This window comes from Bos grunniens, chromosome 27, assembly GCF_055505025.1.
Source record: "Bos grunniens cultivar Pamir isolate PY7600 chromosome 27, Bosgru_T2T1.0, whole genome shotgun sequence".
NCBI classification, from domain to species: Eukaryota; Metazoa; Chordata; class Mammalia; order Artiodactyla; family Bovidae; genus Bos; species Bos grunniens.
In genome coordinates, this window is record NC_141191.1 from 34,885,919 (window position 1) to 34,897,672 (window position 11,754).

General features: G+C 53.1%; 1 protein-coding gene across 2 annotated transcripts; it reads right to left on the reverse strand.

Annotated features, from left to right (window-relative positions):
• Nucleotides 1-6,224: 6,224 nt before the first annotated feature.
• Nucleotides 6,225-9,012, reverse strand: ADRB3 (adrenoceptor beta 3). Of its 2 annotated transcripts, XM_086380221.1 has the most exons (3): nt 7,612-9,012; nt 7,066-7,127; nt 6,225-6,883 (listed from the first exon to the last, which is right to left on the reverse strand). In XM_086380221.1, the coding sequence occupies exons 1-2, from the start codon at nt 8,880-8,882 to the stop codon at nt 7,082-7,084; spliced, it is 1,317 nt and encodes a 438-aa protein (XP_086236347.1). In that variant the 5' UTR covers nt 8,883-9,012; the 3' UTR covers nt 6,225-6,883; nt 7,066-7,081. The 2 variants fall into 2 exon arrangements, with proteins under 2 accessions (XP_086236347.1, XP_086236348.1); XM_086380222.1 differs by lacking the exon at nt 7,066-7,127 and having other exon boundaries at nt 7,612-9,010.
• Nucleotides 9,013-11,754: the final 2,742 nt, after the last annotated feature.

Consider the following 11,754-nt stretch of genomic DNA (forward strand, 5'->3'; position numbering starts at 1 on the left):
TCGGCGATTCCAACCATCTCATCCTCTGTCATTCCTAAACCAGGGATCAAACCTAGGCCCCCTGCAGTGGAAGCTCAGAGTCCTAACCACTGGACAGCCAGGGAAGTCCCTCTCTGTCCTTAAAATTAGCTCATTATAGAGACTTCCCTGGTAGTCCAGTGGCTAAGACTCTGCACTCCCAATGCAGGATTCCCAGGCTTGATCCCTGGTCAGGGAACTAGATCCCATATGCCACAGCTAAGACTCAGTGCAGCCAAATAAGTAAATAAAACTGTTTTTGAAAAAAAAAATTAGATCATTATAAATGCTGCAACCCAAAGATAGGGTGAGCCAAACCATGACCAAACGGTCAGGCACAGGCTAGACCAGGGTCCGAACGTGAAAAGAGGGCCAGAGGGGGAGGTATACAGTGAAATGGGTGTGACACCAGCGGGATCGCTGACACCTGAGGTGGGGGTGAACCTGCAGAAGGAAGACCAGGCAGGACACACGCACAGTGACCAAAGGTCAGTGAGTCCAGGATCTGGGCTGTCGATGGAAGCAGGACCAAACAAGGGCTGCAGCCAGGAGCCCTGGGACTGAAGCCAGGAGCCCTGGGACTAGTCGGAGCCCCACACTCAAACGACACCCCTTACAACTGGAAGGACCCTTTCAGTTTCCAAATCTTTTCACATACAGTCTCTCATCTGAGCTTCAAAACCAGTCTGCAAGAATTGAGTAGAGCAATTATATCATCTCCATTTGATTCACAGGCCAAGAGAGAGGCTAAGTCCCTTGTTCTGTGTGACTGATGGTGAACAGTCAGTGCAAAGAAAGTGAACTTGGGAGTCTGGTAGACTGGGTTAAAAGCAGCACAGCAAGCTCTTTGATTTCTACACAGCTGTATTTTTTCCTTTTTTGTCACTGCAAGGTAACATTTGGAGAGCACCTCTTGCAAGGTTGGTATATTTATTGGTACTCCTAAAAAAGGTCACTTCCATCCTTATTTGTTTTTTCCAGCTCCAAATGCCATGCAATTTATACTGAAAACACAGTATTGCCAAGTAATCTTGGCTACTTACAATTCATCTTGCTAGAGATCAGTTGCTTCATTTTATCAAGAAAGTGAAGTTGCTCGGTCATGTCCAGCTCTTTGTGACCCCATGGACTGTAGCCTACCAGGCTCTTCCATCCATGGGATTTTCCAGGCAAGAGTACTGGAGTGGGTTGCCATTTCCTTCTCCAAGGGATCTTCTCCACCCAGGGATCAAACCCAGGTCTCCTGCATTATAGGCAGACGCTTGACTGTCTGAGCCACCAGGGAAGTCTCATTTTATCAAAGGACTAGGCTAAACCATTTCCAGTTGAGCTATTTCAAATCCTAAAAGATGATGCTGTTAAAATGCTGCACTCAATATGCCATCAAATTTGGAAAACTCAGCAGTGGTCACAGGACTGGAAAGGGCATTTTTCATTTCAATCCCAAAGAAAGGCAATGCCATAGAATGCTCAAACTACCGCACAATTGCACTCATCTCACTTGCTAGCAAAGTTATGCTCAAAATTCTCCAACTGAGGCTTCAACAGTACATGAACCAAGAACTTTCAGATGTTCAAGTTGGATTTAGAAAAGGCAGAGGAACCAGAGATCAAATTGCCAACATCTGTTGGATCACAGAAAAGCAAGAGAGTTCCAGAAAAACATCTACTTCTACCAAAGCCTTTGACTGTATGGATCAAAACAAACTGTGGAAAATTCTTAAAGAGATGGGAATACCAGACCACCTTACCTGCCTCCTGAGAAATCTGTATGCAGGTCAGGAAGCAACAGTTAGAAATGGACATGGAACAATAGACTGGTTCCAAATTGGGAAAGGAGTACATCAAGGCTGTATATTGTCACCTTGCTTATTTAACTTATATGCAGAGTACACCATGCAAATTGCTGGGCTGGATGAAACACAAGCTGGAATCAAGATTGCCGGAGAGATATCAATAACCTCAGATACGCAGAGACACCACCCTTATGGCAGAAAGCAAAGAGGAACTGAAGAGCTTCTTTTTTTTTTTTTTTGAAGAGCTTCTTGATGAAAGTGAAAGAGGAGAGTGAAAAGGCTGGCTTAAAACTCAAAATTCAAAAAACAAAGATCCATCACTTCATGGCAAATAGATGGGGAAACAATGGAAACAGTGAGAGACTTTATTTTCTTGGGCTCCAAAATCACTGCAGACGGTGACTGCAGCCATGAAATTAAAAGGCACTTGCTCCTTGGAAGAAAAGCTATGACCAACCTAGACAGCATATCAAAAAGCAGAGACATTAACTTTGCCGACAAAGGTCCCTGTAGTTGAAGCTATGGTTTTTCCAGTAATCATGTACAGATGTGGGAATTGGACTATAAAGAAAGCTGAGCACAGAAGAACTGATGCTTTTGAACAGTGGTGTTGGAGAAGACTCTTGAGAGTCCCTTGGACTGTAAGGAGATCAAACCAGTCAATCCTAAAGGAAAGCAGTCCTCAATATTCATTGGAAGGACTGATGCTGAAGCTGAAACTCCAATACTTTGGCCACCTGATGCAAAGAACAGACTCATTGGAATAAGACCCTGATGCTGGGAAAGATTGAAGGTGGGAGGAGAAGGGGATGAGGATGAGATGGTTGGATGGCATCACCAACTCGACGGACATGAGTTTGAGCAAGCTCCGGGAGTTGGTGATGCACAGGGAAGCCTGGTATGCTGAAGTTCATAGGGTTGTAAAGAGTCAGACACGACTGAGCAATTCAAGTGAACTGAAACCATATCCATTTATTGAAACTTACTTATTTGGGGCCACACCACGGGCATGCGAGATCTTACTTCCCTGACCAGGGATCCAATCAGGGCCCCCTGCAGTGGAAGTGCGCAGTCTTAACCACCAGACCGCCAGGGAATTCCCCTGACCAAACCGCTTCTAGGGTCGCTTCAAGTTTTTCCAGCTCAGGCCAGCTTGTAAACTCGGTCTACACCTGTTGTACTTCAAACAGCCATCAGGGGGCGCTTCGCACCGCTTATGCCTTGAACGGAGCACAGCCGCTTGCAGAAACGCTGAAGAGGCAAAGCTCTGCCTAGGGCTTCCCAGAGGTTGATAAGAGCCAGCCATCCCAGTCACCTTCATTCCCCTTCTAAAGGCAAGAATGAAGAGAAAAATTTATCCTCCGTTTACTTTATAGAGGCTTCCCTAGTGGCTCAGAGGGTAAAGCGTCTGCCTGCAATGCAGGAGACCCAGGTTCGATCCCTGGGCCGGGAAGATCCCCTGGAGAAGGAAACGGCAACCCACTCCAGTATTCTTGCCTGGAGAATCCCATGGACAGAGGAGCCTGGTGGGCTACAGTGCACGGGGTTGCAAAGAGTTGGACACGACCGAGCGACTTCACTTTCACTTTCTTTCACTTACTTTATAGATGCGGAAACTTAGGAATGCGTTTTGATTTTCTTTCATCCCATAATAGGATGAACTATGAAAAAGCCGATAGCTTTCTGGAGTTGCTGCTAATCAAACAGTTTCACATCACACCTCAACTACTCACTAGCTGGCCTAAGGCAGACTATCCCCAGGGGGTTTGGCAGGGGGCTAGGGAGGCCATTGGCAGGTCTGTACAGCCTCTGCCAACTCCCGCTTCTCCGCTGGACAGACACACAAACACAGACATACTGCCCCTGCCCAGGGATCTGAGAAGGGAGCCTACATCTCTGGCTTTTAGGATGGAGCCATAAAGGGCACCATTTCCATGGCCTTTACCTGTGCCCGCAGGCCGAGAGAAAGAAACTGCTAGACGCCGTAAAGGCTGAGGAATGAAGCTGGTGTGGAATGTTCATCCCGTGACTGCCCACGAGGACCACAGACTGCATTTACCACTGTTCCCCAGAACAGGGGTGCCCAGCCTCTGGTATCTAAGGTCTGACTATCTGAGGTGGAGCTGATGTAATAATAATGGAAATAAAATGTACAATACATGTAATGCACTTGAGTCATCCCGAAATAACCACACACACCTCCCCCCCGACCAACCACCACTTTGTGAAAAAGTAGTCTTCCATGAAACCAGTCCCTGGTGCCAAAAAGGTTAGGGACTCTGCCGCTAGTGGTAAGGAACCTGCCTGCCAATGCAGGGACATAAGAGACGTGGGTTTGATCCTTGGGTCAGGAAGATCTGCCGGAGGAAAGCATGGCAACCCACTCCAGTATTCTTGCCTGGAGAATCCCATGGACAGAGGAACGTGGTGGGCTACAGTCCATGGGGTCGCAAAGAGTCGGACACGATTGAAGCAACTTAGCACACGTGCACATCACAGAAGAACCTACCACGGGAGAGTCCTAGGAAAGCGTGTTATCAACAACACCCTCCCCCTAACTCTGCCTGCTCCTCAGCGGTCTCAGAGGTTGCAGAAGGCAGGTTCCCTCTGAAAAAGCCAGTCACTCCTCATCCCGTTTCCTCCCACCTTGTCACTTCTGCTCAGGCAGAGCCAGCGGTTCCATGGACCCTTTTTCCCTCACTGGTCCCAGGTGGTGCCGTGGTAAAGCATCCACCTGCCATTGCAAGAGATGCAGGTTTGATCCCTGAGTCAGAAAGATCACCTGGAGGAGGAAAGAGCAAACCACTCCAGTATTCCTGCCTAGAAAATTCCAGAGGAACCTGGAGGGCTATACAGTTCATGGGGTCGCAAAGAGTCAGGCACCACTGAGCACACACCACCACTAGCACCATCTGCAAGTCTTCACATCTCTAGGTTCAGACGATGGTTGTTTGTCTTCCCCAGTTCAAGTGCTCCGGGCCCGTGCTACAGAGAGCAACCCACTCAACATCCAAGGGTATAAATCTCCCTTGGCCTGACACCTGACAGCAAGTTGCTGGAGAAATGACCGGAGTGGCTGGCTGCCTCTCCACCTGTCAGACACAGTGGTGACAATTGGCAGACAGAGTCCACAGCTCCAGCGCAAGTCTAAACACTCCAGAGGAACCTGACAGCTGGCACACGGGTGCGTATCGAGTAAGACTCAAGCCCTGTGAGCTCCTGGATGGCGTTCAAGGACCATTCTACAAACCAGAGCACCCTCCTGCCCCCAAATCATTCTTCTCCCCCGCCTAGCACCCTGGCACCGACTGGACAACTTCCCTCAGCGATGTTGGGAAAATATCCAGAGATGGGGAGAGAGAAGAGGCCCTCTTACTTATGCTCAGGCTAAAGCGAGACTTCCTTCTCCACTAAAGGTTCAACAGTTGAGTCTTTGCCAAGAAACCTTCCACACCTCAGACACCAGAGACCTCGTACTGCTGAGTGAAGGAGAAAGTCATCTTTGGTATGCAAACATCCTAAGAAATAAAACCTGGACTCCTAGACAGAAGAAAGCAGCTAAGGCCAGGACCAGTTCACAGGGAACACCCATATGTGGAAATCCACTGAGCTTATCCTCAGGGCCGATCAAAGTTTTATAACCCTGGAGCCCCTGAAGGTAGCCAATGCATTGTATGCTGCCGTCACCCAGCTCGTTCAACTTTTACTGATTTACTGTCTCTCCCGTAAATCAGCCTGGACAATGGTCTCTGCTCACGGAGTCTAAATAAGAACTCACAAATGACCCGGGGGGTTTCCATAGAAATTTTCTTTCCCTGGAAACTGCCTGATAAGATTCATAAAATTGGAATAAGGGGGGAAAAATATTATCAAGGAGCTCAAACTTGGAACTCCAGTTTTAGTTCAAGAAGATAATACAGATTTCTGCTGCCCAGGAAAGGGAGTGGGAAGGTAGAGGTTAATAGAGGTTATGGAAAGGATAAGAAATGTCAGAATATATTTATAACCCAAGAACATCTGCCCAACACAAACAATGGTCTGTGCCGCCACACACACGTACAGCACAGGACAAAACTGGTTCCTGGTGGCAGCGGGATGTTATGAATCCACCTCTGGCTTGTAGCGCAAGAGCTCCATGTGCCCTGATCCCTGGCACAGCAAACCCCACCCTCCTGCGGGCACTTCAGTGAATCCCGAGGGCAGAACGGCCTCCAGGGTCGGGAGATCGGAGTGTCAAAGGCTCACTCTGCCTCCTTCACCCCAAAAGACTTTTCATTCTTTGTTTCAAGAGGATCAAGAAGAAAGGGACAAGGATTAGGCCTAATTTATTGCCTCTGTCACAGAGGCAGCTCTATGAAAGGATTAAGTGGATTACACAGAGAAAACAAAGGGAGAGAAAGAGGGCGATGGATAAACTGCATTCAGTAACATTTATTAATTTGATTTCAAAAGGAAAAGGGACCCATTCTAATGGTTCACCTTCCCAGGAAACCAGGAGCGCCCCCCCACCCCCACCCCAAAGGCTAAAGTAAAGTCCTGAAACTGCTGTGAGGTAGGTGTGTCTACAGTGAGGAAGCCAGGGACAGAAGCCCAAACCGTGACCTTCCCCACCTTCCTCTTCTCAGCCTGGGCCTCCAGCACCCCGGTGGGTTCCTCAGGGTCTGGGCGGCAGAAGGAACAGAATGAAGGTGCCCGCCTTGCCCCTGCGCACACAGCACCCGAGTGGGACAGGTGCGGGTTCCGGGGCTAAACGCAGCCCAGCTCCTGCCCGGGCACCTGGGCATGGGAAGCCAGACGCGGGAGCTGCTGAGGTAGCGGTGAAGTTCAGGGCTGGGGTGTAGAAAACTTCTCTCAGAAAGAGAGCGAAAACCCACTTGGTAAGGATTTCCCCTCCCCAGTCAGCCCCCGCGCCTCCTCCCAGGACCCAGTCGTCAGGCTGGGGAGGGCAGAGTTTTCCAGCTGGGAAACTCCACGGGGCTCATTCTGAACCGAGGCCGGCCAGAGGCTTTCCAAAGGTTCCGGATCAATGGAGTTGTTTCTTCAAGGCCTAAGAAAGTCCGCAGGAAGCCCTGAAAAAACGGAGATAACAGTACCTTGGGGTGAGGGGGCAAAGGGTGGGAACGAGGGTTGGGGGTGGGGGGGGGGCGTTGGTCAGGGACCTTGGGAAGCCCCTCTGGGATCCACCGAGCCATAAAGCCCACCCCCAACTCCAACCCGACCCGCTTCCTACTGGGGAAGAATTTGCACTCACAGCTTCCTCAGCCCGCCTAGCCTTCATTCCGGAAGCGAATCCTCACCTTCAGGGCTATCAGACTTTTCAAAGAAACCAGAACTAAGCCCGAAGGCTTGGGGACGGGCGCGGGGGTGGGGTGGGGTGGGGTGGGGGATGGGGGGTTGCCCTCTAGTCTTCTCGGCAAGTCTAAGCCAGCCCGCGAGATGGTAAGAAATTTGGGCAGAGAAAGAACTAAGCTAGCAAACCAAAACTAGAGCTGACCGGTCGAGCCGGGTGCCCTCCGCACCGCGGCACCTTCGGGCGCACTGTTGTTCCTGGGCTGGAGAACCACCCGGCCGCCTCCTTTGCTTCCACCGCCCCCCTCGCCCCGCCCTGGCAGGGTGGGTAGGAAACGGGAAAGGAAAGGGCTCTGGGTTCCACTTTGATTCCCTACTCTGTGCCCCCCTTCTCTTGATTGCAAAGACCCTCCTCAGCCCCATCTTCTCCTCCCGAACCCCGAACTCAAAAAAAATTGACCAGCGGAGATACAGAAAGCTTCCTGATCCCTTCGCCTCGATTACCTACCCGTCGAGCTGTGGGGGCTGCATGGGGCCAGCGGGGCTGGTCAGGGCCGTGGGGGCGCCGGAGGGGGCTCGGGGCGGGGAGGCAGCGGCGAGGTGCTCCTCCGGCCGGCAGCGACACAGCAGGCGGCGGAAGGCGCTCCGAAAGTCCGGGCTGCGGCAGTAGATGAGCGGGTTGAAAGCAGAGTTGGCATAGCCCAGCCAGTTAAGGGCGAGGAAAGTGGGGCCGGACACCAGAGAGGGGCCCCCGAGGGCGCGCACCACGTTGACCACAAAGAAAGGCAACCAGCAGAGAGTGAAGGTTCCCATGATGAGCCCCAAGGTGCGCAGGGCGCGGTGTTCCCGCAGAGGCAGAAGGCGCGCCGGCCGCCGGCCGTAGGAGGGCACCCCTGCGGGCGAGGCGCACGGCCCCGCCAGGCCAGGGGATCCGGAGCGAGAAGGAGCCGGCGGAGACTCCTCTGGCGGGAAGCGACCCAGCTCCCGGCGCAGCAAGCGCAGCTGGCGCATGGCCACCACGAAAACTCGTGCGTAGACGAAGAGCATCACCAGGAGCGGAAGATAGAACGAGACCGAGGAGGAGAGCAGCGCGTAGGGCATGTTGGAGGCGAAGGTGCAGCAGCGCGGGTTGGAGTGGCAACGCTGCGCCTCGGCATCGGCCCCGATGCGCCACCATTTGCTCATGATGGGCGCAAACGACACCGCGGCGGACACGACCCACACCAGGACCACGGCTGCTAGGGCGCGGCGTTTGGTGACCAGCGCGCCGTAGCGCAGCGGGTTGGTCACGGCCAGGTAGCGGTCCACCGCCAGGGCGCACAGGGTTTCGATGCTGGCGGTCACACACAGCACGTCCACCGAGGTCCACAGCTCGCAACCGGTGACGCCCAGGGGCCAGTGGCCGGTCAGCGCCAACGTGGCCCCCGGGGGCACGACCAGGAGCCCCACCACCAGGTCGGCTGTGGCCAGCGAAGTCACGAACACGTTGGTCATGGTCTGGAGTCTCGGCGTCCGGGCGATGGCCACGATTACCAGCAGGTTGCCTCCCACGGTGGCCAGCACCGCTAGCGCCAACAGCGCGCCCGCCAGCGCCACCGCCCAGGGCACCCCTGGCAGCCCACTCGCGTTGGCAGTATTGGGTGCCAGGGTGGGGATATCTGGCCACGGGGTCAGAGAGCTGTTCCCAGGAGGCCACGGAGCCATCCCCGCGTCGCGCGTGGGGCGGGAAGGAATGAGGGAAAGGGTCTCCCAGCTCACCCTGCTCAGCGGCGGGGGCATCGGGGCGTGGGAGCGATTTCCCTGGCCTGGGCCATCTTCCCCAGTTTGACCGGCCGAGAACGCACAGTCTCCCCGCCACCCCCACCCCTTGGGTGCCACCGCTGGGGAGGGGTGGGGGTGGGGGAGTGGCGGCTCTTAAAGGGGCCGCGGCCAATAGGCTCCACGCTGGGCCTCCGGAGCGGGAATCGAGCCGTGGGGACTGAAGCCAGATGGACGCCCGCCTTTCCTATTAGTCAAACCCCCAGTAAGATTCGTAAGAGTAAAGTCACGCCGTGTGTTTTCTGCTACGACGTGCCCCTCTCCTGCCGTGACAGCTCCCCGCTCTCTGGCGGCACTGGCTTTCTGGAACTCTGTATCAATTTCCCGGGAAGGTCCGGGAGCATCGCTCGGGGAAGGAAGAGCCCCCGCCCCCTTACCGCTTAGGAGGGAAAGGTAACCCCCTGGAGGCAAAGGAAAGGACCCACAGCAGCCCCTCCTCCACGCAGGCATCCTCCCCTGAGACTCTGTAAGTCATAGAGGACACCGGCTTCTTCCGTCTTCTCCCAAGACCTCCTTCCATGAGATCTGGCCTCTACCCTTCTATTCACTTACCTCCCCTGTCATTCTAGTCTTACTTTTCTTTCTCTTTCTTTTTTCCCTTTTCAGCTACTGGAAAAAAAAAAAAATCTTCCATTTTCCAGGAGTCTTTATGATTGCCTGCTCATTTGAGTTTGGATTTGACCTCTGAACTGAGCCCAGGATGCTACGAGTTTCCATTTCTCTGTTTTCCCCACTCCATGTTGCCCCTTCCCCACACTTTCCACGGAGAAAACTTCTAGATGGACCCCTTCTCTTAAAACGCTTCTCTTATAGTTGTGCTGAAAATGAATGAATGGGGATTTCTCTGGTGGTACAGTCCATACCCTGGTAGCTCAGATGGTAAAGAATCTGCCTGCAATGCGGGAGTCCCGCGTTAGATCTCTGGGTCGGGAAGATCCCCTGGAGAAGGAAATGGCAACCCACTCCAGTATTGTTGCCTGGAAAATCCCATGGACAGAGGAGCCTGGCAGGCTACAGTCCATCGGGTCACAAAGAATTGGACACGACTGAGGGACTAACACACACAGTGGATAAGAATCTGCCTACCAATGCAAGGTATGCAAGTTCGATCCCTGGTCCGGGCAGATTTCCGCATGCAGGCAACTAAGCCCCTGGGCTGCAACTTTTGAGCCCATGCTCTGGAGCCCATGAGAGACAGCTAATGAGCCCCTGTGGTACAACGACTGAGCCCAAGTACTGCACCAAGCCACCATTTTGAGGAGCCTGTGCACGGCAAGGAACAGTAGCTCATGCTCACCACAACTAGAGAAAGCCCAGCAGCAATGAAGACTCAGCACAGCCAAAAGTAAAGAATGAAGGCGACTTCCTCGGTGGTTCAGTGGCTAAGACTCCACACTCCCAATGGAAGGGAGCCCAGGTTCGATCCCTGATCAGGGAACTAGATCCCACCTGCCACGACTGAGACCCAGGGAAGACATAAAAAGAACCAATGGCTTCCAGGTTGAGTCTTATCCACCATCACTCCCAGCTCTCCACAAATCTTCCATCACCGTGGCAAAGTCTTCTCTACTTCCCTGAAGATTTTATTCATGAACTTTTAAAAATTAGAAGACACTGAGGTGAAGACTTCACACATGGCATCTCGGAGTGTGTGGCACCGCAGGCCTGGCACTTGAATGCCTGCTGGAGTCTCTCCTACAATGACATCAAAGGTTCCCCGAACCTAAGAAGCCCAGGGCCTCCTCCCCCACCTCCCCTCCCCCAGACCGAAGACTGGTTCTCAGCCAAGCTCTGTCTCTAAGCCAGTTCCTCTCAAACTGGGTGTGGGGAGATGAAGCTGAAAAACACGCCCCTAGGTTAAAGTTGAAGGGCAGGAAGATCTGATACCCTTATTAAATCCTACCAGAACCTGATCCTCGAGCCATCTTGCTTCCTCTCCAGAAACAATGGGAGAAAAGGGGGAAAATATCATGGAAAAAGCCTCCAGGGCCATGCCTTAGCAAGTCTCTTTTGAAGAGCTCTATATTTCAACAGTACCCTGTCGAGTCACTGGTCTCAGCAATCCCTCTGGGAGGCCGAGCCAGGGGCTGGGAGTTGGAGAGACTGGAGGCGAAGTGAAGACCTAAAATTATCCCCAAGGAAAAAGAACCCGTGTCATCTCCCAGGGACCCCGTGCTCACCCGCGAGCAGGGCTGGTCAGTGGCTCCCAAGCAAATGCCTTCCGTGCCCAGGCTGTACCCCCGGCAGGCCCAGCCTCTCCTCCTCACCCCTCGCACAATCCTGCCGAGCAGCGCAGGTCGCACTTGGCCGGAGTCTTAACCTCTTGACGGAGGCCTCTTGCCCACCGTCAGGGCAGTTCCCCCAAAGTCAGGTTTTGCAATACCCCAGAGTGTTGCCAGTTATCTCCAAGGGGTGTCAGAAGATTCTCAAAGAGTAACCTCTAAAACAAATCCCAGCCATTCAGCAAGGTTTGGGGTGTTTTTGTTTTCAGGACATCTGAGTTGGTTGGGGGGAAAGGAGAGGGGTGCCAGGAAGTCAAGTCGCTTCAAAGGCTGCCATGGCTTTAGGGGTGACCTTGTTAATCTGAGGAAGTGTGTTCCAATATTTACGTTCAAGAAAGACAAGATTTCCCAAACCACATGCGTGTGCCTGCCTTTAGGGAATGATTAGGCCTATAACCAACGGAGATTGTGGGGAGAGGAATTCTGGCCCCTGTTTTGAAGGCTTTTACGCGCCAGCAGACAGCAGTGCCCAGCACCTGGAGAGCTTTTCCTCTGCTCTGGCCCATCCCCTCAATGTTCTCAGTCTGGCCGGCCCATCCCCCACCCCACCC

What these genes read in the sequence shown, in the direction of transcription:
- ADRB3 (XM_086380221.1), bottom strand. Translation starts at nt 8,882, where the DNA reads ATGCCCCCGCCGCTGAGCAGGGTGAGCTGGGAGACCCTTTCCCTCATT. An exon ending in CAGCCCCCACAGCTCGACGG is followed by an intron (nt 7,128 to 7,611) that starts GTAGGTAATCGA and finishes TTCTTTGAAAAG; the next exon opens with TCTGATAGCCCTGAAGGTGA.